We start from the raw sequence: 26,500 nt of genomic DNA on the forward strand, positions 1-26,500 counted from the left end.
TTATAGTCTCCACTTTAACCAATTCCTTATACACCTTTCAATGTTCATATTGATCCCCATCTTTTCCAATTTAACTAATAATTCCCCATGTGGCACAGTATCAAATTCCTTACTGAAATCTAGGTAAATTAGATTCACTGCATTTCCTTTGTCTAAAAAATCTGTTACTTTCTCAAAGAAGGAGATCAGGTTGGTTTGGCACGATCTACCTTTTGTAAAACCATGTTGTATTTTGTCCCATTTACCATTGACTTCAATGTCCTTAACTACTTTTCTCCTTCAAAATTTTTTCCAAGACCTTGCATACTACAGATGTCAAACTAACAGGCCTGTAGTTACCCGAATCACGTTTTTTCCCTTTCTTAAAAATAGGAACGATGTTAGCAATTCTCCAATCATACAGTACAACTCCTGAGTTTACAGATTCATTAAAAATTCTTCCTAATGGGCTTGCAACTTTGGGTGCCAATTCCTTTAATATTCTTGGATGAAGATTATCTGGGCCCCCCGATTTAGTCCCATTAAGCTGTTCGAGTTTCGCTTCTACCTCAGATATGGTAATATCTACCTCCATAGCCTCATTCCCATTTGTCATGCTACAATTATCCCTAAGATCCTCTTTAGCCTTATTAAAGACTGAGGCAAAGGATTTGTTTAGATATTGGCTATAGATATTTATTTATATGGCTATAGAACCTTTTACTATTGGTTTTAATTCCCTTTGCAAGGTCCAACTCTACTTGACTTTTAGCCTGTCTCACTTTATCCCTACATGTTCTGACCTCAATAAGGTAGCTTTCCTTGCTGATCCCTCCCATCTTCCACTCCCTGTATGCTTTCTGCTTTTTCTTAATCACCTCTCTGAGATGCTTGCTTATCCAGCTTGGTCTACAACTCCTGCCGATTAATTTTTTCCCCTTTCTTGGGATGCAGACTTCCGATAGCTTCTGCAGCTTTGATTTAAAGTAATCCCAGGCCCCCTCTGCCTTTAGATCCATAAATTCTTCAGTCCAATCCACTTCCCTAACTAATTTCCTTAATTTTTGAAAGTCAGCCCTTTTGAAATCAAAAACCTTAGTTGCAGATTTATTTTTGTTAATCCTTCCGTTCAGTTTGAACTGAATTAGCTCATGATCACTTGAACCAAGATTATCCCCTACAACCATTTCTTCTATGAGGTCCTCACTACTCACCAAAACCAATTCTAAAGTGGCATCCCCTCTAGTCGGTTCAGCAACTACTTGATGAAGGAATCCGTCAGCTATCACATCTAGGAAAATCTGAGCCCTATTATTATTACTAGCACTCGTCCTCCAGTCTATATCTGGGAAGTTAAAGTCTCCCATGATCACGCAGTTTCCATTAGTATTTACTTCATTAAAAACATTAAAGAAAGCTCTATCCATATCCAGATTAGATCCCGGCGGTCTATAGCACACCCCAAGCACTATCCCAGGGCAGGCTCTAATAGTTTTCTTCCCCAATGTAATTTTTGCCCAGACGGACTCTGTCTTATCCATTCCATCCCTTCTTATTTCTTTACATTCTACCTCATCATTGATCTACAATGCTACTCCACCACCTTTACCTTTATTTCTGTCTTTCCTAAACAGCACATACCCTTCAATAGCTGTAGTCCAGTCATGACTACTATTCCACTATGTTTCTGTTATCCCTATAATATCTGGTTTCACTTCCTGCACCAGTAGCTCTAGTTCCTCCATTTTGTTACCTACGCTCCTTGCATTGGTGTACAAACATCTTAATTTTTGCTGTTTGGCCTCGCTCACATTCTGTACCCTAGTAGGCACGGTCATTCTACAGCCAGTATAACCTATTAGACTGGTATCCACACTGCCCTTCCTCCTTATATACATTCTCCTACCCACGGCTGTATCCTTTCTTACTTCGTTTTCTTCCCTCTCAATGCTAAAATCCGGCGTGGAGATTACCTGGACATCTCCCAACCATCTCCCCCAAATTCCTAGTTTAAAGCTCTCTTAATCAGTTGTGCCAGCCTCCATCCTAGAAGTCTGTTTCCTTCCCTACTCAAATGAAGTCCATCCCGAGAGAACTGTCCTCTGTCCATGAATGCTTCCCAGTGGCCAAACATCCCAAAGCCCTCCTTATAGCACCACTGCCTGAGCCATCTGTTGATAGTCATAATCTTGTCACACCTTTGTTGCCCTTCTCTAGGAACAGGCAGAATCCCACTAAAGATTACCTGAGCCTCGATTTCCTTAAGCGTCTTCCCCAGCCTAGCATAGTCTCCCTTCATACTTCCCAGTGAGAATCTAGCCGTATCATTTGTTCCCACATGAAGAATAATTAGGGGATTCTTTCCTGCTCCCTTTAGGATCCTTTTCAACCTCAGGTCTACATCCCGTATCTTAGCACCTGGAAGACAGCACACCCTTCTATTCTCTGGATCAGCTCTGGTTACAGGCCTGTCTATTCTTCTCAGTAAAGAGTCCCCGATCACATAGCCCTGCCTTTTCCTGGTGACGGTGCAATTCTCCAGTCTACCCCCTGTTCCCTCTGGCTGCAAGTTTTTTCCATTTCTATTCTCCCTTGTAACCCTCTTCAACCCATCCTATATCCGCCTGGGGCTCATATTTGGTGTAGTCTCCACTGACTCTTACCCTTTTCCTACAGCACTAGCCGCTCTTCTCTTCTTCCTTGCCCTTCCACCTTCAGCGACTACCTGCTGAGCTCCTTCTTCATTTTTCAACTCTGCAAACCTGTTCTTGAGCTCTATTTCTCCTTCACTAGCCCGTCTTTTCCTCTGCCTGGTTCTTTTAGTCACATGCTTCCACTGATCACTTTCCTCAGAATTCCACTCCCCTCGGAATTCCTCAATCCTGCTTCCATCTGCAAGTCTGAGCTTTTCCCTTCAGATACCTCATGTATTTGCTCCATAATCTGCTCAAACCCCGTCCTAAACTCAACCAGACTTTCCACTTGCATCTCCAAACCTCGAATCTTTTCCTCCATCAGCTCTATCAGACGGCATTTCATGCAGACAAAACTCTTACCAGGTCCCCCCTCCAGGATCATGTACATACTGCAGCTTCCACATCCAGTCATCCTCATTGTGTCTTCCACTACATGGGTCACTCCCACTGCTGCCTCTGTATCTGCCATAGCCTTCCCACCTAAACCCTGTTAATCTGGGAAACACAAACCACACCAAAACACCACCCCCCACAGCAAAACCAAATCCCAAACAAGTACCACAAGACAAACTCCCCTTACAGAATTCCCACTCAAACTCCCCTGTTTACAGCTCTGTTTGCTGGCTCCTGGGCCGCTGCAGCTGTCTGTGCCACTGCCTGACTGGCTGGCTGGCTATCTTTTAGGACCCCTAGTCAGAGAAGCCCCGCCCCCTAATCAGGGCTCAGCTTCTCCCCCCTACAAGCCTCTACTCGTACAAAGAGGCACCCAGGTGTGCCTTCAAGTCCTGAGCTCTTGCCCCTAGGCCAGCAGGGGTTGTGAGACAGCCCTTCCCAGACATCACATCTATTTGACAAACTGAGAAACAGTACTGACAGGCTCCAGAGTGAACCCCAGTCAGTCTTCCTTAGCCAGAAGGGTGGCAGTCACAACTCACAGCCTGGAATGTGGAGGGAGTAAAGCTGGGGAGAGTGGGTAAACCCAAGGGGGGAGGGATAGCTCAGTGGTTTGAACACTGGCCTGCTAAACCCAAGGTTGAGAGTTCAATCCTTGAGGGGGCTATTTAGGGATCTGGGGCAAAAATTGGAGATTGGTCCTGCTTTGAGCAGGGGGTTGGACTAGCTGACCTCCTGAGGTCCCTTCCAACTCTGATATTCTGTGATTCTATGATAGGCTCTAAAATGGGCAAGGGTTCCTTATGGGGCACCAGGCAGTGCTCTTTGGATATTGCACTTTGTTTTGTAACATCCACCTGGGACCCAAGCCAATGTTTACCAATGCTTAGACAACAGAGCAGCCTAGGGATGGGGAAGGGCAAGGAAACAGGTCTTTGTGGGTTCTCTGTGCACATGCAGTCCCCCAGTAGAGCATCTTGAGAAGAGAAGCTGCATTAAACAGTATGGAAAGACAACATGGAGGGAAGCCGTTCTGTTAATGGGCGGAGAACAGTTTTGTTCTGCATTGTGGTCACGAGCTACCAACATGTTTTCAGTTCTTGCCACTTACAGAGTCTCCAAGAATTCAATTCTGTCTTGGGTCCAAAGAGCTTACTGAATGAGAACAAGTGTTGGGAAAGTTTGTTAGCCCTGCCTCCATCAGCACCACCTTATCACCATCAAATAACCCTAGCATGATGGCAGCACTAGCTCAAGGCACATCAGTCTCTGGTGCCAGTTCATAAACTCCCCTTTATCTAAAAGGTATTGTAGAAAAGCAAAATTTGGTGCCATGGAGTGAAATAAAAGCTAGTAATCTGACTCCCTCAGAATGCTCCTTTTATACCGTGGAAGCTGCCCAGAGTGGCCATGTATGTTGGCAAGTGCCACCACTTTACTTAGGCCTGGCCATGGAGTCTTGCCATAATGCCACTCGCTAATCAGAAAAGTCACATCTCCAATGCAGTTAATAAAACAAAGTCACCTACTTCATGCTAAGCAAAATCATACTCAGACATCCCCATCCAAAACCATAACCACACTTACTGAAACTGGTTCTCCCAGCACCCTAATCCAGCCAGCCTTCCTTTGCCATTTCATTTGATCATTTAGCCATTTCAAAACACGGGCAAATAAGACATCACAGTACCCAGCAATGTAAACCCAGTGAGCAGCAGCACTACATATCCCTCATCCCATCATCAAACTAAATGGTTGTCAATACAGCAAGAAACAGTATGTTTAAAGACCTACAAGCTACAAAGCTGAAATTATGGATTTGAAGTAGGCAGCTTGGAAACAAGCTTCAAGAGTCCTCTTGACCTGCTTTCTAAGGGATTTCAGATACTGTTGGAACACTCTTCTTCTCTCCTCCTTATTCAATTCCGGTATTCCACGTCATTAAACTGAAGTCATTAGCATCACGGATGTACCAAGCACTGCCAAACTCAGTAGCAATATAGACACATTCACCTGACACACTGTTACAAATACTCTAGGTCCCAAACCAACAGTCTGAAAAGTAAAACATTAAGGATCAGACAAAGCCCACAAAAGGAAGTTCTGAGTTAGTGGGGCTGTAGCAGCCCTACTGTTTCCAGGTACCACAGCACAATTTAGCAAAGGGTCCCAGACCTGAGAGATGTTACATACCCTGGGAGGTCTTTGAAAAGTTAGCACAGTATGTATAGTGCTGCACAGCCTCCAATACAGGATCCAGTACTGCAATGCCTAGGACAAGCAATCTTTATGGGTGCTGCAGCAGCCATAACACAGAACCTACATGCTTTTGTGGTTTAGGTCTCAGCCTGAGCACTCTCAATGCAGCTGTGCATCTAATTTCTCCCTCCTCCAGCAACAGGGAAACAAGCACAGACATGCCTTCGACATCAAAACGAGGTCTTGGCAAACTCTTCAACACATTGTTTTGGTATGGTGTTGTCGTGTCATCGCCATAGGCTTACTGACATTTGATTTTTCCACCACTACGGTGCTGGTAGACATGGCAGTGTACTTCATAAGATTATGATGGGAAATAATGACCATTATGGCGTGCAGCAGAGAAATGGCTTGTCAAGATCAAGAGCTCTGCCCTCGGGAGTCAATCAGCAAGTTAACGTGATTCTGCCATCTCCACATGAGATGGACCTAGTCCACCTTAAGGACAAACTAACTGTGCCTTCGGGTGCTATCATAATATAAATATTTACTCCTACTAATGCAGTCCAAATTGGAATCCCTACTATGGCTGGCAATTTCCTGGGGAAAACACAGTTTAGGACAGGGCAGGTTAAACTGGGAAACTTGGAAAAATAATTGCATCAGTGTCCAGCAAGTTCAGCAAGCATATAACAAATCTTTTCAAACTTCGGATACATCCAGTCAAAACTGAGGAATAGGCTTGGTCTATCCACTACAGAATGCTGCATGGCCAAATGGACCTGGACTGGAAGTTTGCAACTCTACATGCTTCTGATTGCTTAATGCATCAAGCCTACAATTCTGCATTAATGGTGTTTTCATGTAATCAAATGTTTGACTCCTGTTTACACAATATTGAACACTGAAATATGAGTCATAACATGCATAACTTTTGAGAAAATGCCAAATCAAAATATATAGATATTTCAATATTCAGTACATATTAGTATTAATCCTAATGCATTTACAATTGTACAAACAAAAAGTAAAATCTGCAAATCTACTATCTTAGGCAACCACAATTTGAATATATAACTAAAACTAAGTGTAACGTGGTATGCATTAATGGAACAGTTTTTAAAACAGAAAATGCCTTAAACTGGGATTAACTAGTTTTTCCCCGGGTGATAAAAAACACCTCTGGTAAATGCCATGCCATACCTAGCCCCTACAATCCAAGCTGGCAGAAGGCCTCTATGAAGCTCTTTTTATAAACAGTCACATCTCCTGATTTCAGTCCTCACTGGTGAAAGCAGCACCCTTCCCAAATGAGAAACCATGCCCATGATTTGATTTTGGTTAGGTTCCTCACTCTCCTTCTCACAATCTCCTACACTGCCTTGTATCCAATGTGTCCTCACACCTGCAAAGGACTCCTGTACTATACCAATTTCACCCTAGATTGTTGTCCCCTCTGGATAGCTACACTTGTGTTCACACTTCAGGCAACAGAAAATACTTGTACAGCAGGTGGGCATCAATTTCATCCTGGCTAGCTCATCTACACAAGCCAGGTGATGAGAACCAGATGTAACAGTCACCATGCTTGCTAACTACACAACATTACATTAGATTTTCCCCTCTCCTCGTAACATCCCTAGCAGAATGCAGAATCCCATGACCCCCAATACACCCTTTAATTTTGCTCCCAGAAAAATGCTTGCTGTAGTGATAAACATGCAACAGAGGGCTGGATGGGATTCAAACTCAGCACTACTCACTGAACTGCCTCTTGGAGAACACTGTAAAGTGACAACATTCACATTCTGCTTCTAATACCATGGACACAATGTACCACCTCTGCTGTGCTTCCAGCCGTTACTGCCCTACGGAGCTGGATTGGAAAATCAATCCAAAGTCAGCCCATAGGAACCGATGTTATTTCAATGGCTAGATTTAATGGGAAGAATAGTCTAATTTTGGCATTCTGCCTCCAGCACTAGGATTTCCCAATCCCACAGCTGTTGCCTGTCGCTAACCCCTACGGTGTAATCAGCCTTCAGAAAACAACCTAATCAAGTGGAAATCCACGGCGAGACTGATGGTAGAAGATACACAGTTCCAACCCACATTCACAAAGGCCTTTTTTTCTTCCCTTTAGATAGCTCTTCTTCTCACTGCACACAGATAGCTTCTGGACAAGATGACTGACCTCCTCCCAGAGCTCAATTACTGCTACTCCTTTTCATCCAGCAAACGTAATGGTTGAGACATAAGGTTCAAGCCCTTCCAGACCTCAGATTTGGAAATCACCACCCTTTGCTACACTTCCAAACACTGAGGGCTAAAGCCAGCATTAGAAGTAGGATTTGTAACAGAATATTAGTCACTAAGCCAGCCCCGAAGTGTCCTGATTTCTCAATTGGGCCTTTCAGGAGGCTGGCTGGCTTGTGTGAATAAATCTAGGGAGCGTCTACACTTGAAACACAGCAGCAGCACAGAAGCAGTGCTGCACCTGCACTACTGTAGCACTTCAGTGTAGACATCCCTACAGTGACGGGAAGAGTTCTCCCACTATCCAGAAAGGCAGTAGACAGGCTGATTTCCCACTCTGGCACTTTGAGTGCAGAAGGTGGGGGCCCACAAGAATTCTAAAAATTAATACTGGCCACTCCAGGCTTGTATTAGACTCCCAAGGTTACAGCTTCTCTCTGACCTTGGATGGGTAGATGCTGCCACCACCCAAATGCAAAAAAAAACCCCTTTTGAGAACCAGAAAGGTGCACTTGGGAATTCCATCCTCAAGCCCTTTCACCACCTCTCCGGGGAAGAGCTGAGAAAGAAAAACAAAGGAAATCAGCTTTTGCCACCAGCTAATTAAACAACATGCACAAACCTCTTAGGGACACAAAAATCCAATCCTGTTCCTAAAAAAGGTAAATTTTATTTAAAAACAAAAAGAAAGAAAATACATCTGGAACTTAGGCTTTTTGATAAATCAAAAAAAACCTAAACTATTACAAAAATTAAGCATCAAGAATAGCTCTCTTGAGATTCAGCTTAAGGTTACAAGCAAAACAAAAGCACCTGGGGTTAGCACAGAGGAGTCCACAAGCAATAAGAAATAAAAGAAATAATCATGTCTTCCTAGACATTCCCTGATTTACTTACATATCTGGGATTTCAGGTAAGCAAACTCTAGGTATGAACTGATGGTTCATACCTGGCGTCAAGCTTCCTACATCATAGTTCAGCCCTGTTCCTGCTCTGTGTCTCCTCTCTCCAGAGAACAACAGAACCACAAAGGGAAAGTTTTTTCCCCCAATTTTAAAAAATTCTAGCCCTCCCATTGGCTCTTTTGGTCATGTGCCCACGCCCTTCTTTTTACCTATGGGCTTTTTTAACCCTTTACAGGTAAAGCAAGTAGACTACAGCTACCAAGAGGGATTTTAGAGCTAACTGGCTGGCTGGGTGTCCACAAAAGGGAGCTACCCTCCCTCTCACGTATCACACAGGTCAACAGAAGAATTGTTCCGTCAACCTAGTGCTGTCTAAAACAGGGATTAAGTCGGTTTAACTACATCGCTCAGGGATGTGGATTTTTCCCACCTATGAGCAATGTAGCTGGGTCAACCGCACTCTAATGTAGAGCAAGCTCTACAAAAATCGCAATTCTCCGTGATTAATGACCCATGTCACTCTCTCATTCACTCACATTGCCTTAACTGTTTAGCAAAGCTTCCACACATTTTGACATGAGTGAATCCTTGACGGGAAATACCTCAGTTTATGGACTATCCCCTCCCAGACTTTAGAAACAGAGACAATTTTCCATTTCCCCTGAAGTTAAGGGATACAGGAAACCAGTCCAGCTATCAAGGATGTTGCAATATTCGTTTACTTAGTTCCAGCAGTCTGTTAGTTATTCAGACATAACTGAAACAAAAGGAACAGTATTGAATTTCAAACTGCATTAGAGACTTAAAAGCGGCAAAGAGTCCTGTGGCACCTTACATACTAACAGACGTATTGGAGCATGAGCTTTCGTGGGTGAATACCCACTTCATCGGATGCATGTAGTGGAAATTTCCAGAGGCAGGTATAAATATGCAAGCAAGAATCAGGCTAGGGATACTGAAATTAGAGACTTAGTACTTCTCAAGTTGTCATAATTACCCATACAAAACAGCAAAGAGAGCAGCTACATTCCAATATATATTATTGGCTTGCCACCTGTTGACTACACAGACATAACCACTCACCACATATCTGCCTATTATAAATGTCATCTGAGTGACCTCTAACCCTTCCAACAAGGGAGATTGAGCAAAACAGAGCTAGTAAACACATATAAAACACTGGAATCAAATTAGAGCAGTGCACTTACCCATCTCTACCTTTACTGACAATCTTCACTTCAAAGTAATAAATGCCACAAGCTGCAGGGATGGGGTGTGTAGCCCTGACTGATGCAGCATCTTTGTGATTTTTCCCATGACCTAGGAAAGAGTTGAATGAGTACTTAATGGGTGCAAGGTCCCAGGCCCTTCATTTCAAAATAACACCACATAAACAGAGTAAAGGACTTGCAACAGCAAAATTCATTCTGCGTCTACTGAGAAACTAGAAGATGACTCCTCAGTCAGTTAAAAAAAACCACAAGCCTGCACTGCCACCATGTAAATAACCTACAATATGTGCTCCTGCAGCTTTCCCTTTGCCTACCCTCTTAAGGTGCTGAGAAAGAAGCATAATGCTACCCCCAGTTTTGAAATCTCAGCACCCAAAACAAACCAATTGTGTAAAATGAAGATGACATCAGTGTTTATTAGGCTGAGGGGAGACGGTATGCTCAGCTCTCTCTGGCTATTCCGGAAAGGCAGCCTCCATCACAGTGGTGAGGGAAGAAACATGAAATCATGGGTCTTAGAGCTCTGAACTTGACTGGTTTTCTATGAACTCAAGTGGTGGAGGTACCCAGCCAGGAGCCCCATTCGCCGGCATTGTAAGGGGGTGGCAGAGACAACAGGAGACCCTACGGGGGCAGAGCCTTACAGAGAAGAAGCCAGGCCCCCAGCTAAATGACACCGCAAAGTGTTACATAAGGCAGGAACGCGGAGGTTGGGCTCAGCGCCGCTTTAGCTCTCCCTCGCCCGGGGAAACCCCAGGGACGGCTCAAGCCCCAAACCGCCCCCACAAATCAGAGGGGCAGTTCGGCGTGGTTTGTGGTAGCGACTGAGACTGGGGGGTAGACACACGATCCCCGAACTACGGCCCCTCTGCCCGGCCCGGTTCCGCTCCCCCTCAGCAAGGGACCGCCTGGGCAGGGAGAACCCGCCCCCCCCCGGCCCCTCTTCCCAGGGAGCTGCAGGCTGCGCCCAGGCCCCCGCCCCGCGCCTCAGCGGCCCGGCTGCCCTGGACCAGCCCGGTGCCGGCTCCCCGCGGCCCCGAGGGCGGCCGGACTCCCGGCCCGGGGCTCCCGGCGCGGCTGCCGGCACCTTTGTAGTGGACGCGCAGGTTGCCCTGCGAGAGGCCGATGTAGTTGTACTTGTCCTTGGGGCTCCAGGAGCGGGGCAGCGGCGTCTCGGCCTGGTTCACGGCCGGGTAGAGGCGGCGGAGGCGCTGGCTCAGCTCCTGCTCCTCGAGCGGGCACGACAGCCCCCCGTCCCCCCCGTGCAAGCTCCCTGCACCCGGATCCGCCATCTTGGATTCGCTATTGTGTCACCAGACGGGGAGCGAGGCCCAGCTCCCTCCGCCAGCCAATGGGCTGCGGGCCCGGCCACAATGGGGCCGCGGCCCCGACGGGAATCCGAGTCCGCTCCCCGCCCCTGACAAGCCACTTCCCGCACGCCCTGACTACAACTCCCGAGAGGCACCCCGCCAAAGGCCCCGCCCCCGCGCTGTGGCGCATTGCACGCTGGGAAGGAGAGTTCGCTGGAGCTGCTGCCCACACTGGCAAGATGGCGCAAGGCACTACAAGCCCCAGAGCGCCGCCGAAGAGCCAGGCACGGCGCCGTGTTCAGAACTGTGCCCCGCGCATACCGGTGTGGGGACCCCCATAACCAACGTCCTGGGAAACGCCCTCTCCCAGGGCTAAACCCCTGCCGCACACACCAACCCTGGTCCCGCAGGGTAACTACCCCCTGCGTTCTCCCCTTTCGCCTGCCCCCTGCCTTCCCTAGGATCGCCCTTGCGTCCTCCTCCCCGCCTTGCCTAGGTACCCGCCCTGCACCCTTCCCCCTGCGCCTTCCCTAAGGCACCCGTCCTGCATCCACCCCACCCCCCATCTCTCCCAGGGTACCCCCTGCGGCCTGCCCTCCGTCTTCCCCAGGGTACCCCCTGCGGCCTGCATCCCCCCCGGGTTCCCCAAGTACTCTCCTACAGCCTTCCTCCCCCAGGATACCCCCTGCGGCCTGCATTTCCCCAAGTACTCTCCTACAGCCTGCCTCCCCCAGGGTACCCCCTGCGGCCTGCCCTCCGCCTTCCCCAGGGTACCCCCCTGTGGCCTGCATCCCCCCCGGGTTCCCCAAGTACTCTCCTACAGCCTTCCTCCCCCAGGATACCCCCTGCGGCCTGCATTTCCCCAAGTACTCTCCTGTAGCCTGCCTCCCCCAGGGTACCCCCCTGCGGCCTGCATCCCCCCCGGGTTCCCCAAGTACTCTCCTACAGCCTTCCTCCCCCAGGGTACCCCCTGCGGCCTGCCCTCCGCCTTCCCCAGGGTACCCCCCCCATAGGTAGCCGGCTCAGCGCTACTCGTCGCCTTGCCCAGGACGCAGGCTGGCGGGCTAGGTCACCTCGGCGGGGACACCTCAAGCAGGCCCAGCCGTCCCCACCTCCCCCTGCCCCGACCCCACGCGCTCGGACTGGCGCGCAGCTGTTTGTCAGGCGGCCGCCGGCCAGCTATGGCAGAGGCGGGGTCCTGGGCGGCGGGGCCGGGCTTGTCTCCATGGTGACCGTATCAACAACCTCCGCTCCGTGCCTGCGCCCGGCCATGGCCCTGGCGCCTTCGCTCGGGTAAGGTCGTGGGCGGTGGGAGCCGGGGTCCGCGCCGCGGGGAGCCCGTGCCGTGGGCCGGCCCCTCTCGGCCGGAGGACCGCGCCCCGCGGCTCGAGCCTGGCCGGCGGGACGGAGCCCGGGGGCGGCGCGGACCCACGAGCGACCCGCGCACGCGGGGCTGGAGAAGGGCCGCTCAGCTTAGGGAGCCGCAGTTACTCGGGGGCAGTGATTTCCCGACCCCGTCTTGTGAACTAGTTACATGCCAATGTAGTGACTGTTTGGAAATGTGAATTGAAATTGAAACATTGATACTCCCTTTGAAAGCATACGCAGTGTCTGATAAAAGAGGTGTATCTGAAAAAGTAGAGTAATTTGAGAAGTGTGAGCATAGGCTAGCTTCCTTCTACAGCTGCTGTTTTTATGACCATGTCAGTGCATTCATGTCGGTGATGTTGGCCAACCTAATAATTTCAAATGATGATTTGGAAGCAAAGTCTAAATGAGCTCTCCCGGACAGCTAGTGATGAGCTGGGGGCTGGGGGGGAAGGCTTCAGGACCAGGTTGTATTTACATTCACAGCTAATCTACCTACTATCCAGCAAACAGAGCTGTGTTGCCCAAGTAATAGATTTTGGCTGGGGTTGGGTTACAAATCACTTGAATGCATGGGGGTGGGGGGAGATGAAATGTTGTTATTCTTATTGTATGAATAAAGGGCAGTAGAACTGTACTTGGCCTATGCTGACTGAGGGCATCAAGAGAGAGGGTGGGGACAAGTGTTTTGCTTGATGGTCTGCCTGAGTCACAAGTACCATTTGACCTGCCCCTCTCCACTGTTTAAAGACAGAGCTGATTAGGCTCCATAGAGAGTCTTTTGTTCTGTTAAGTGACCACTACAGCTGAAATCACTGATAATCAGGTCTAAGTGCTTAGTCCTGCTGTGGGGACAGTGTTTCTGTGGAAGCGACAGCCCAGTCTGCACTAGTAGTGAGGTTCCCCCACTGAGATCTCAGCTGAAATCACTGAGAGCCGGTGGAACCGCAAGAGACCGACTCGCAGAGGTCATAGTGGCAGGTGGCAGCAGAAGGTGACTGCACAGGGCCATTGGCAACAGAGCAGTGGAGTGAACATGGCACAACGAACAACAGTGGCCAGAGCGAACAGTGAGCAGCTGGAGGAACAAGCAAGGTGCCTTCTTTCCCCCCACCTGGGAGGTGAACTCACGTGAAAGCACCTCTGAACTCTGAGTCTCCACTGACCAAGGACAACACCGGTGAGTGGGGTGCGGTGGAGGGAAAAGTGAGGGGCACGTTAAATAAACATTTGTTTGTGGGACTGTATTTTAGTGACTTTGCTCCAGAATGCTAGATTTGTGACTGGGAATGGAAACTTATATATATATGTTTCCTAGTAGGCCAAGATTTTTAAAATACATTATTTGCCAGCGTTGTTATCTCACATCATTGCTGTCTTGAGAGGTCATTATGTTGGTGAGTTTCTGTACTAAACATTTTTATTATTATATAGGAATGGTCATACTGGGTCAGACCAATGGTCCATATAGCCCAGTATCCTATCTTCTGACAGTGGTCAAGGCCAGATGCTTCAGAGGGAATGAACAGAACAGGTAATCAAGTGATCCAAGCCCTGTTGCCCATTCCCAGCTTCTGGCAGACAGGCGAGGGACACTCAGAGCATGGTGTTGCATCCCTCCCCATCCTGGCTAATAGCCACTGATGGACCTATGCTCCAGGAATTTATCGAGTTCTTTTTTTAATCCTGTTATAGTTTTGATCTTCACAGCATCCCCTGGCAAAGAGTTTCGCAGGTTGACTTTATGTTGTGTGAAGAAGTACTTCCTTTTGTTTTTTTAAAACCTGCTGCCTATTAATTTCATTGGGAGACTGCTAGTTCTTGTGTTATGTGAAGGATTAAATAACATTTCCTATTCACTTTCTTCACACCAGTCAAGATTTTATAGACCTCTATCATATCCCCCCTTAGTCATCTCTTTTCTAAGATGAAAATTCCCAGTCATTTTAATCTCTCCTCCTGTTTCATACCCCTAATCATTTTAGTTGCCCATCTCTGTACCCTTTCCAATTCCAATATATCTTTTTTGGGATGGGGTGACCAGATCTGCACACAGTATTCAAGGTGTGCATGTACCATGGATTTATAGAGAGGCAATATGATATTTTCTGTCTTATTATCTATCCCTTTCTTAATGATTCCCAACATTCTGTTTGCTTCGTTGACTGCCGCTACACATTGAATGGATATTTTCAGAGAACCATCCACAATGACTCCAACATCTCTTTCTTAAGTGTTAACAGCTAATTTAGACCCCATCATTTTGTATGTATAGTTGAGATTATGTTTTTCAACGTCCATTACTTTGCATTTATCAACATTGAATTTCATCTGCCATTTTGTTGTCCAGTCACCCAGTTTTGTGAGATCCCTTTGTAACTTTTTGCAGTCTGCTTTGGACTTAACTATCTTGAATAGTTTTGTATCATCTGCAAACTTTTCCACCTCACTGTTTACCCATTTTTCCAGATCATTTATGAACATGTTGAACAGTAATGGTCCCAGTATGGACCCCTCAGGGATACCACTATTTATCTCTCTCCATTCTGAAACCTGATAATTTATTCCTACCCTTTGTTTCTCATCTTTTAACCAGTTCCTGATCCATGAGAGGACTTCCCTCTTATCCCATGATGGCTTACATTTCAAAAGTCAATTTAAATTAAATACATTTTTTTTAATTTATATTTTTTTAGAAATCTAGACCTGTTATGTGTTTTGGTGTATTTTGCATTATCCTTGTGTTAAATTTGCATTATCCTACCAAAACATTTACTTTATTCATATCTCTTTTATATGTTGCAGGTCAAAGTGAAAATGAAAAGACGAAAAAAATACAATAATTTTTTCACTCAAAGGCCTCAAAAACTAACCTTGGCTCTTGATGTGTTCTTCACCTTGAATATATCAACATGTCATCTTGGTGGTGTATCTACATCCAACCAGCCCAAAGCACAAATACAGCTACCTACTGAAGAAAGTGTCTTCAGTGTCTTAAAGGCAGTTCCTAATTTTTGTCGGTCAAAGTGTTCCCATTTATTGAAGTTACAAAAAATGGCTACTGGTGCACCTCTTGCAGAAAAACTTACAAAGAAGGAAAGCTTTCCAATGCTATAACTGGTAAAAGTGGAGAAGCTTGGTTTGTCAGACCGATCAGCAAAGCCAATGATGACAAACTATGTGAAAAGGCAGCAAAACACCAGGCCTCTGGACTGCATCAACATGCAGAAAGCCTTATAAGCCCACTTTCAAAGTCAATTTTACAAGTACTTAATGAAGCTGTTAAGAATGCTGGAGACACAACACAGTTCATGTGAACAAACATGGCCGTGGCATCATACTTTCTATTTAAGCAAGAGATACCACACACTACAAACTGGAGGTCAATGTTGAGTGCATTGTCACTTGTTCATCCTGTAGTTGAACACTGGTTCCAGACAAGACCAGAAAATACTCACTATATTTCTGAAGGAAACTCAACTGACTGGTTAGAAGCATGTGGTGCAACAATGAAAGATTCAACAGTTGAAAAAGTTAAGAACACTGTCACCACATTCAAAAAAATTGCATACATGGCTGATGAATGCACCGATGCAAATGGGCATCAAGTATTAAGTTATTGTGTACTGTGACAGGGTCGGGCCAGATGGCTACAGGAGAGTAATAGAATAGAGTAATAGAAGACAGGTTAAGTAGGTCCCTTTTCCCTGGATAAGGTAGAAGGGAAGATTCCAGAACAATCAGGAACCTTCTGGAGACAATTAAGACAGACAGGCTGATTAGAACACCTGCAGCCAATCAAGAAGCTGCTAGAATCAATTAAGGCAGGCTAATCAGGGCACCTGGTTTTAAAAAGGAGTTCACTTCAGTTTGTGGTGCACTTGTAAGGAGCTGGGTGGCTGGTGGGAGGTGAGGAAGCGTCATCCCTGCAGGATTCCCTCCGAGGGCCCATTGACACTGTCAAATGCATATCAGCTGTTGTTGTGGCACTGTTCCCTATTGTAGCGTAGATGGGATCTTGATTGTGTCTCTTCTGCCCCCCAAGCCATGTTCTGGATTCAGAATCCAGCCAGGTTCGGGGCGATGGTGAAAGTCCTGTTCTCATAAAATGGAATTGTGCTTTTATTGGTGCTGGGGGAACAAGATCGCTCTTGAATAGTGGAGATGGGCCCTTCATCTCAGCCCCTTCGGGCCACATCCTGCCCTCATTTCTCTGACTCACTGGCCTCTTAGCTTGGCAGGGAGACTCCAGGACCTGCTGCAGCTGCCAGATATCACCACGCTTATGGTGTGAGACCAGTCTGCCTAGCCCTGCCTTGGGCATGGCGCTATCTCCCAGCAGTAGCTGCGCTCCCTGGAAGCTTATTTAAACACAAACAGCCTGTCCCTGGGTGACTCTGGCTTCCCCCGGGGGTGAATTTGGAGCAGTATTTTTGTGACAAAACAGTTCCCTTTCGGTCTTAGCATTTCAGCGACTCTGACCTTGCCGTTGAGCATCTGAATTGGTCTCATTCCCCAGCTCAGTAAACACTTCAACAGGAGCCTAAAGCTTCAGCAGAGGCTGAAGTGCTTTGCTGAATCAGGACCTGAATGTCCAGCAGCTGCCTGGAGCATATAACTTGTAAATTGCATTTCACAAACCAGGGAGGCAGGGGAAGAACCTGGGGTCAATTACCACAGACTGCAACAGCCTGCTTTGGCTGGTGCCTAATCCCACTTCCGCTCGCTACTCGCCACAGAGTGCTTTAAAACATCGCAGGGTCAGCCCTGGATACAATCCAGTGGCATATCGGGGGTGTAGATCCCACCGAATGCATGCATTAGCACTTACCTAGCCTTGGCAAAGGAGTGAAATATCTGTGTGAAAAGCTCAAAGACGTGTCCAAGCAGGACTCAGCGCCCCCCTCCCCTGCTGGCTGCTTGGTTTTGGACTAGGGAGAGTGATCTGTTAGTTCTGACAGAAGCTCAGCGGAGAAGCTGTCCAGGGAGCCAGCCCTGAGTGGGAGTAACTAGCCCATTGTTTAGTGCCTCCGTGTAGATTGGCATTGAGCAAACAGCCCTCTGAAGCCAGATCGCTATTGTTTAAGCTTTGGTACAGTTATCAGTGAGACAGTAACACAAAGGTCTGGCTTTCTCTGCGGTGTGGGAACCTTTTCTTAATATAATAGTGTGTCATTTATACAGATGTGTATTGGTGATTGTGGAATCCAAGGCAGGGCCTTAGCAGTCCTGCTGCTCGCAAGCGTGGCTGGGTGGTCAGAGCTGAACGTCAGAGCTGAACATCACAGCTTGGGCCACCTGGGTCTGCCAGGGGTATCTGGCGCGGGGGGAGGGCAGGGGAAGTTTTATATCATGGCGCAATTTAAATGGCTCCGTTTCCAGCTCTCTAGTGCTGTAACGAGCCCGTTCGGATGTGTGTGGTTTTTAATATGTATACTACGTGTTGGGGTGTTTCATTTGGTGCATATCAAGAGCTGCTCTCACCTGTAGATAGCAGCTGGTTTAAAGGGATGGGCCAGGTTTGATTCTCCACCATCCTGCGCTGCCTGTGTCTGATCAGCCCTGCGGAGGAACGCTCCTGTGTTGGGATTCTCTGCAGCTGTGAGTAGTAAAGAATCCCGACTGAGGCGCGCGCACTTGTACTCTCTGCACAGGTTCGGGGCTTGATTCTCCTCTCGCTATAGTGCGGCTCCCTAGGTTTCACTGGAGTTACTCCTGACTTATATGGGTTAGTGACCAGAATTAGGCCCCCGGAGGGCAGGATCAGGCCCCTTTCCCCTCTTCTCGCTGAGCACCAGTGTAGCTTGTGAGTGAGGCTTTACACTGAGTGGGTGGAGAATCGGGATCCGTTGACATCTCCTCTTCCCTTGTAAACCAGCTGGATATAAAAAACCTTTTTCAGCAAAACAACCTCTCACGCAACAGTGGAGGACCCTTGATTTGCTTTGGACAGCCAGGCTCTCCTGGGCGTGGGTGGGGGTCTGCTCTAGCTGGACAATGCAGCATAGCAGACCGCAGCCCTTGACCTCCCGTGGGTGAGCTTTTGTGCGTGTCAAAGCCACGCACTATTCTGGGAGCTGCTCTGGGCAGAAAAGGCAGACTCCTGCCAGAGTCCCTGCTCTGCTCTGCCCTGGGGCCTGGCGTCCCCTCCTGCCAGCTCTGCACACTGCCTCTCCAGCCCATGCTCCTGGTCTGGTGAGATGGCGCAAACCAAAGTGATCTTGGCACGGACAGTGCCTCTGTGCAGCCCAGCACCCGATCAGGACCATACTGCGGATTGTAACATGGATATGGATGTTGTGTGTCGTGCTTCCAGGAATGGTTATCGATTTTTCTTTTTAATTGTGTCACTTGTACCTGCCAGCCCCAGCTCTTGCCTCTGTTGAAAGGACCGACCCCTGTTCTCACCGCAGCCTTCACCTGCTGTGCCTGAGCAAACCCATGCGTGGGTTGGTGACTGTGTGGCATTGGTAATGTTTAGTCTGCTGTAAACCAGAGGCCAAAACCGAGGCTTCTGCTGAAAGGGGAAAAAAACGATTCCTTGTGAGCTGACTCAGCTGGGGAAGGTATGTGCACAAAGACAATAAATCATGGTGCTCCGGGAAAAAAAAAAAAGGGAGCTGGGAGCAAGAGGCGCTAGGAGCTGAGAGTGAGAACGTATACTGTTGGAGGACTGAGGAGTACAAGCATTATCAGACACCAGGAGGAAGGTCCTATGGTGAGGATAAAGAAGGGGTTGGGAGGAGGCCATGGGGAAGTAGCCCAGGGAGTTGTAGCTGTCGCACAGCTGTTCCAGAAGGCACTCTAGACAGCTGCATTCCACAGGGCCCTGGGCTGGAGCCCGGAGTAGAGGGCGGGCCTGGGTTCCCCCCAAACCTCCCAACTCCTGGTCAGACACAGGAGGAGTTAACCTGGACTATGGGTTCACAAAAATGGCCAAACTGAGGGCTGCTGTGAAGCTCCAAGGCGAGCAAATCCACCAATAAGCGCAAGACCCACCAAGGTAGAGGAGGAACTTTGTCACAGTACGTTATCTTGATGTCAGCGGTAGGCCAGTAAATGCATTTCTAGATGTTCAAGTTATAGAAGACACATTGGCTGCATCTGTAACAACCCACATCTTAGAAGAGTTAAATGCTTGTCAGTTGGACCCCAAACAGATGGCTGCTTGTGCATTTGATGGAGCTGCAAACTTCACTGGAAGACATGGTGGAGTACAGCTTTGCTCAGAGAAAAGTGTAATCCTAATCTCTCCTATACACACTGTAGAGGCCATCTACTCCAACTAGCACTAGTGTGAGCTGCAGAATCTTCAAAAGACATTTTAAAAGCTATAAATTTAATGTCTTCATTATATTCTTTTTTCAGCAAGAGTCCAAAAAGACTAAATATCTTGGAAAATATAGAAGATACACTGGGACTGAAGTTCATATTAGTCCAACCTGGGAAAACCCTCTGGCTTTCTCATGAGCGATCCTTGGTTGTTGTCTTAAAATTACTCCAGCCATTATTACTGGCTTTGGAAAGTATCTATCAAGATGGGATGGATCTAAGTAGTGAGGCTGGTGGATTACTTTTGCTACTATGTTCAGAGAAGACTACTGCCATTCTCCCTCTCATAAGTCTACTGTTGAAACTGCTTGGGTCATTAAACAATGCCATCCAGGCATCTGCTACAACAGTAGTAGATCTTTGTCCAGCAATAGAAGCTACATTTGGATCAATCAGAGAGCTATCCATTGAAAAAGTACTGGAAGAAGCAAAGACTTCAGTCCAGAAGTTGACTAATGAAGGCATTTATATTGAATCCTTAAGTGAAGAGGACAAGAAGTGTTTAAGACAACTGAAAAAGTACACAGACTTGATTCTTAAAAATCCACAACAGCAACTTCTAGATTCTACTCAACCTCTACGTAGATTTTACAAATGCCTGTCCTATAAAACACAGGCAGGTGAGTGGAGTGAGGCACTACCAGCAATGGGGCTGCCATGTGCTCAGGACAGAATAGAGAATTTGAACACAGAGTGGAATATCATACGACGAATGAATGAAGATTTGACTTCAACTTCTTTTTTTATCATCGCTAGTGACTCGACCTGATCTTTGTGCTATGTTTCCTGGGATGAAAGAAGTAGGAATTCATCTCTTGCTACTCCCAGTCACAACAGCTACAACTGAGCATTCTTTTTCATCATTGAATATAATTTTGTGTTCTGAAAGAAGTAGTCTTCGTTTTGATCATGTGAATGAACTAATGAGCATATCAATTGAAAGAATGGAAGTACCGGACACACGAGAAGCCAACAAAGATGAACACATTGCATTCAAGAAGTTCATTAAGTGAGTTGTGCAAAATTATAACAAGAAACCAAGAAGGATGTAGACGTAGTGCTTCATAGGAAGCTTGAGTAGCCAACTTTAATTTGTGTGATGATTTTAAAACACGAGTTAAATCTAATAAAATGGTCATGAAACATTTTTTCAGTTTTTACTATGGTGCCATACAGCGCACCTTCACCCTCACAGTCTCACTCCTCATTGGCCCTGACACACACACACACCCCTGTAAATTCAAACACCCGCCTAATTTCAATTCCCGGAGAAACCACTGCTCAGGGGGTTATTTACGCAGCGGCTTCCGCGGGCTCCATACAAGTAGGACGAGATGGATGCAGTGACGGGCGTGCTGCGTGGGCAGGACACGATGGGTCAGGTTCCTCTGCCTGGGAATAAGGCCGGGCTTGCAGAAATTGCTGTTGGCACTTGAAGGAGCTGCCTCTGTGCCTCCTCCACCTGAGAGCCGCTCCAGCCCTACAGCATGATGGTCACCGCTGGATGGATACTCCTAGGGGAAGTCTGCGCCCAAACATTACAAACTGTGTGCACCGTATTTTAAAATTCTGCATATTTTAGTTGTCAGTGTAACACAAGATAATCACATTAGTTTTGGTTATTTGCATAATTTATTTCAAAATACCTGTCAACAAGAATGTCTGTAACAATACAGAGACACACACAAAAAAGACTCAGGATACGTTTGACAGAGATTCCTTACAAGGCATATTAGTCCAGAACTTTGAGTAATAATTTGTTCAAACTACAAAACCGAAACATATTTCTCGAACCTCCCAGAGGCAGTGCAAAGGCTTGGGGGGTAAGGGGTAACAGAGGAGCTGAGGGAGAGGGAAGGAGCCTGGGGTGAATTTGGAGGGTTGTTGGGTGTGGGTGGGAGAAATATGGAATGGATTTTTTTCAGTGGGGGGAAGGATTCTTTGGGAGTTAGGGAGCTTCCCCTATGCAGACCCTGGCTGACCTCTAGCCTCTCCCATTCAGTCAGGCACATTTTCCCTGCACCCGCCTCCCCCAACCCCATGTGGCCCTGCAACACCCCCCCCCTTTAACCTCTGGCTCAATGCTGTCATGCCACTAGCTCCTGAGCCTGCACCCCATTCTGTCCCCCACTAGCCATTCTGAACCCCAGTCTGTGACATACTCCCCAGCAACCCCATGTGCCCCACTCTGTCTCTCCCATGACTCCTCACTTGGCCCAGCTGTGAGGAACACAGCTGCTGGCTGCCCTCTCTTCTGGTGCCACAGCAGCCCTTGGTGGGCTAAAAGTGTAACTGTATCACCTCTCCAACAGAATCTGTATTCTGTGGTGAAAAAAATCTGCAGGGGGACATGAATTCTGCATGTGCACAGTGGTACAGAATTCCCCCAGGAGTAAATTTAATATTAACACCACCTTGGAAGATCGAGATCTGATATTATCACAGATCATCCTGGCCATAGGCTCCTAATGAAGGACAGTTGGTATGCAGATATATTCCTATTGCAGTACTTCAGAATATCCCAGTCTTATGCCATAGATGATAGGTTTTGTTCTGTCAATGTATAACATTGTGTTAGCCACAATTATACACATTTACAATAAAAAGTACACTCTTTAATATTTTCATTTAACATTTCAATTGTTTATAATTTATTCCCTTTACAAAGTCTGAAGATAACATTTTTCTCTCTGCCAGTCTTTTCCATGTGGTAAGCATTGATTTTGCTTTCCCTGAGCATGGCTTTTTTTGTTTGCTTCCTAGTTTGGAATAAGCCTTATTGTCAGCCTAGTTCTTGCAATTGTTTTAATAGTTAAATGTGGCTGTAAATAGAGGAAGCATTTTGATTTTGTTTCATGAACAGTGATCTCTGCTCTCTTAATTTCATTTTGAAACAAAGTGGTCAGTTAAGAACAATATAGGTACTTAGAACCCTGAGGATATTGCCCTAGCATATTCTATTCACGTTTTGGACATGTACTGTTATATAACATTAGTAAAGAATCTCAGAAAGAGTTGCTTTCTTCTAATACTGAACAAGGAACTTTATTAAAATGAATAAAATAGGTTTGGTTGATTGGGTTTTGGTTTTTTGTTTGTTTGAGGTTTTTTCAGGGTGGATTTGATTTAAATCTCTAGTCAGGAAGACTCTATTTAATCGTGGTTTTCTACATAAGAGTGCATTCTTGTTGGTTAATATAACCTTAATACATATTCTTCACAACTCCGAGATAGATGTAGGTTTCATTCTTAGAAGGTACACACTATACATTTTTAAACAGTATTTATTTTGAAAACTTTTCAGATTAGTTTTACAGCTATATCAGAAAATGAATGATTGTTTGGTTATTTCATTTACCAAAGGCAATTGAAGCAGATGTTTATGAAGTCATTGAGAGGTGAACTATCTCCAATTCAACAGGTTAATCATTAATATTTGGAGGATTTTCTTGCCATGCTGTATTGGGATGAGAACATCACCAGACAGACATTTAAATTGTTTAAATGTTAAGTATTCTGGATTTTTTTCTTCAACAGCAAACATATAATATTTTAACAAAACAAGCATATGTCCCTCGCGTCTCACATTTATCTCCAGACTTCTCCTTGTCCAATGTTTTGCCCCCACAATCTTCTATTCACTGAACTTTTTGAAACTTTGCAGTTTTAGAGAGAGGTAAGGGATAGACTCTGTGTAGACAAATTTGCAGAGGGACAATAGAGTTGAGGTCTGTTATTTCTCACCTTTATATATTATTTTTTTAAAAACATTTTTGCTGTTAACAAGCATCTTGCTACCTCTGGAGACACAAATCCACAGTTTGAGAACTGCAAAACTAAGCATCTCTGATGGTGTATTCTAGACCAGTGGTTCTCAAAGCTGCTCTGCCGCTTGTTCAGGGAAAGCCCCTGGCAGGCTGGATCCGTTTGTTTACCTGCCGCCTCCGCAGGTTCGGCTAATCGCTGCTCCCACTGGCCACGGTTCGCCGCTCCAGGCCAATGGGGACTGCGGGAAACGGCGCAGGCCAAGGGACATGCTGGCCGCCCTTCCCGCAGCCCCCATTGGCCTGGAGCGGTGAACCGCGGCCAGTGGGAGCTGTGATCGGCCAAACCTGCTGACGCGGCAGGTAAACAAATCGGTCCCGCCCGCCAGGGGCTTTCCCTGAACAAGCGGCAGACCGGCTTTGAGAACCACTGTTCTAGACTGAGCACTGAGTCCCATTGGGTAGACAGAAAGATTAGCCTAAATAATCTATACAGAAGCCTGTGGAACCCTATAAGATTGGGTCCCTAATCCATTAACTATTGGAACTCATTTACAAAACTTTTTTTAAACATTACATGAATATATTGTCTCATACTATAGAATTAGAATTTATAATCCCTACTCCATGATGATATATCTTTGAGCAATAATGTATCTTAATTAAAACTATCTTTAGATAAAATGCTTTTTGAGGGAAAAAAACTTATCAAAAAAATTTTATTTAAATAAAAAAAGTCAGATTAAAAAAAAATCATTGTTTTTTATCCACCCTGGGTTTTTTGTATAAACAACCTGTAACAAGAAATAATCTTTAACAACAAATTACCCAGATGAGTCACTAGCTTCCCAGTTTTGTGATTGAGAATGGTTTTGTCCAGTTGATTGATCTGGATTATCAAATCCCAAAGATGTAGGCTCTGGTTCAGTAGATTTACTGAATTCACCCATTCACTCCAGCTGTGCTGTGAGTGCTATTGCTATAAGGGAAACATGCATCCGTGGTTGGAATCAGTTGTGTTGGTTACCTGCCGGTTGTTCTTCAAGCTTCTTTGTACCTCTGTTAGCCTGAACCATGCAGGATCTTGGGGTGCAGCTTCATCCATTAACAACTGGAGTTGTCCAATATCTTTCCTAATTCAGTTTTATTTGGACTGGGTCTCCTTGTTTAAGCTTGGTAAGTGTTAGTTGCATTCTAATGTTTAAAGGATAAAGCCTGAGATTTTACATTTGGCATCTCTACCTCAGATCCTTTAAGTAGAGCCACTTGGGATGAAGGTTGGCAGTTTTGTTCTGATCTCTTGACCCATAAACAGATGAGCTGGGCTTACCCCACTGTCATCTACTACTCAGGACTTCCCTGGTGCATATTCTGCTATTGGTTTATGATGCTCTTTCTCTGATTCCCCTATCAACTAAAATGTCATCCATGTGAACTTCCATTCCCTCCCAACCTTGGAGAATCTCCAATTTTCCTGTGGAAAATTGCTGGGATGCTTGTGATGCCAAACAAGAGGTTACAAAAATGATACCTTCTGAACTGTATTATAAAAGTTTTCAGCTTGGATTCTGTTCCACTACCCAGACATCAACACTAGCGAACATATTGTTGCACAAGCTAATTTGGAGATTATAGTCTCTACAGTGGAGAGAATATACCTTTCCCCTTTTACTTCTTCACTTAGCCTCTTCAGATCTATCCATGGATGTGCCAATCATTTTCATAACAGGTATCACAGGGACCTACCACTCTTAGTTCAGTAATGGTATAGCGTGCGTTATTCTTTTCCATTCTGTTTAGTACTTTGCTTTGGGAAACATTTGGGTGGGCACCCTCTACGCTCTGTTGAATGCCTATGGGGACAGTCCTAGGAGGTTACTTGCAGTGGCCTGCATAAACAAAATATTTTTAAATGTTTTAAAGTTCCTACAGGGTTGTTCCTTCACCCTGAAATTCCGTTGATTTCACATGAATCAATGGATGTAGGAAATGCCATTTTGGAATAAATCTATAATCCATCTAATCTAGAGTACCCCAATGTCCAATATGATGATGGTATGCTGAGTGCTTTGATGGTGAATATTTTTGAATATTACCATTTCAAGACACAAGTTCTACGTTAAAGATAAGGGTTCACTTTAGAGACACTACCAAAGAGACCCTTTCTATTCTTTATTCTGCAATGTGGGTGTGACCTTTTACATAGTATGTATGACCAAGGCTTTGCTCTGATTTGTTAGTGTAGGGTCTCAGGACTTGTCTTCATTACCGCGCTAAATTGGTTCTGCGGCGCTGATGTAGCGTGTCTGGTGAAGATGCATTACGTTGACGTAATTACTCTGCTTCTTTCGCTGACATAGCTCAGTGTAGATGCCGCTTTAAGTCGATGTAAGTTACGTCTCTCAGAGGGATGTTTTTTTTCACACCCCCGAGCAACATAACTTACATCGACTTAAGCAGTAGTGTAGACAAGCCCTCAGTCTGTGCTGTGCTGCTGCTGCTAGGTTTTTCCTTTAATAAATAATGTTGTGGCCCCATTTTTAGTGGAATGGTTAAGAATGCCACTTGGGACTTAACTCTCCTTTCTTGTTGTAGGTGTTGGCAGGGTTTCAGAGCAGTGCTTAATGCTTGCATCACGGGTGCTTCAATACATAGGAAAAACAGGATGTGATAACCCTTGGAAAATTGGCCAGTTCTGAGTAGATGGCTTTGGTCATTTGGCCACCTGGCTTCTTTATACTTAGATTAAAAACCTTTCAGGGCAGGGTTCATCCCTTTGTTATATGTTTGTACAGTGTCTAGTACAAAGGGGCTTTGACCACTGATTGGAGCCTCTAGACCAGTGGTTCTCAACTCTTTACCATTGTGGGCTGTATATGCAGCTCTCTGTGTGTTATGTGGGCTGCAGCCACACAATATATATACTACTTGTATGGCCCTGAGGATGTCACATGGGCCACATCTGTGTGTTGATTGGACCACAAGCAGCCCATGGGCCATCAGTTGAGAACCACTATTCTAAACATCACCACAATGCAAATAAATAATAATATGATAAAGAGTGGA

At 46.0% G+C, this 26,500-nt stretch overlaps 2 protein-coding genes across 5 annotated transcripts in view; one reads left to right on the forward strand and one right to left on the reverse strand.

The window, feature by feature from the left end:
- RANBP10 (RAN binding protein 10) overlaps positions 1-11,490 on the reverse strand; it is a 165,672-nt gene extending 154,182 nt beyond the window's left edge. The window contains exons 1-2 of one of the 3 annotated variants that reach the window (XM_037878165.2): positions 10,748-11,490; positions 9,637-9,748 (exon numbers count right to left, since the gene is read on the reverse strand). In XM_037878165.2, coding sequence (XP_037734093.1) covers positions 9,637-9,748; positions 10,748-10,952 — 317 coding nt within the window. In that variant the 5' untranslated portion in view covers positions 10,953-11,490. Of the gene's footprint in view, positions 1-9,636; positions 9,749-10,747 lie in introns of those variants that run through there. The other 2 variants (XM_037878166.2, XM_043526387.1) reach the window with 2 other exon arrangements.
- Positions 11,491-11,505: 15 nt separating this feature from the next.
- TSNAXIP1 (translin associated factor X interacting protein 1) overlaps positions 11,506-26,500 on the forward strand; it is a 63,505-nt gene continuing 48,510 nt past the window's right edge. Inside the window, exon 1 of one of the 2 annotated variants that reach the window (XM_037878171.2) lies at positions 11,506-12,263. In XM_037878171.2, the coding sequence (XP_037734099.1) occupies positions 12,196-12,263 (68 nt within the window). In that variant the 5' untranslated portion in view covers positions 11,506-12,195. The remainder of the gene's footprint in view (positions 12,264-26,500) is intronic. The other variant, XM_043526381.1, reaches the window with a different exon arrangement.

The sequence above is a fragment of the Chelonia mydas genome, chromosome 12, assembly GCF_015237465.2.
Source record: "Chelonia mydas isolate rCheMyd1 chromosome 12, rCheMyd1.pri.v2, whole genome shotgun sequence".
Lineage (NCBI taxonomy): Eukaryota > Metazoa > Chordata > Testudines > Cheloniidae > Chelonia > Chelonia mydas.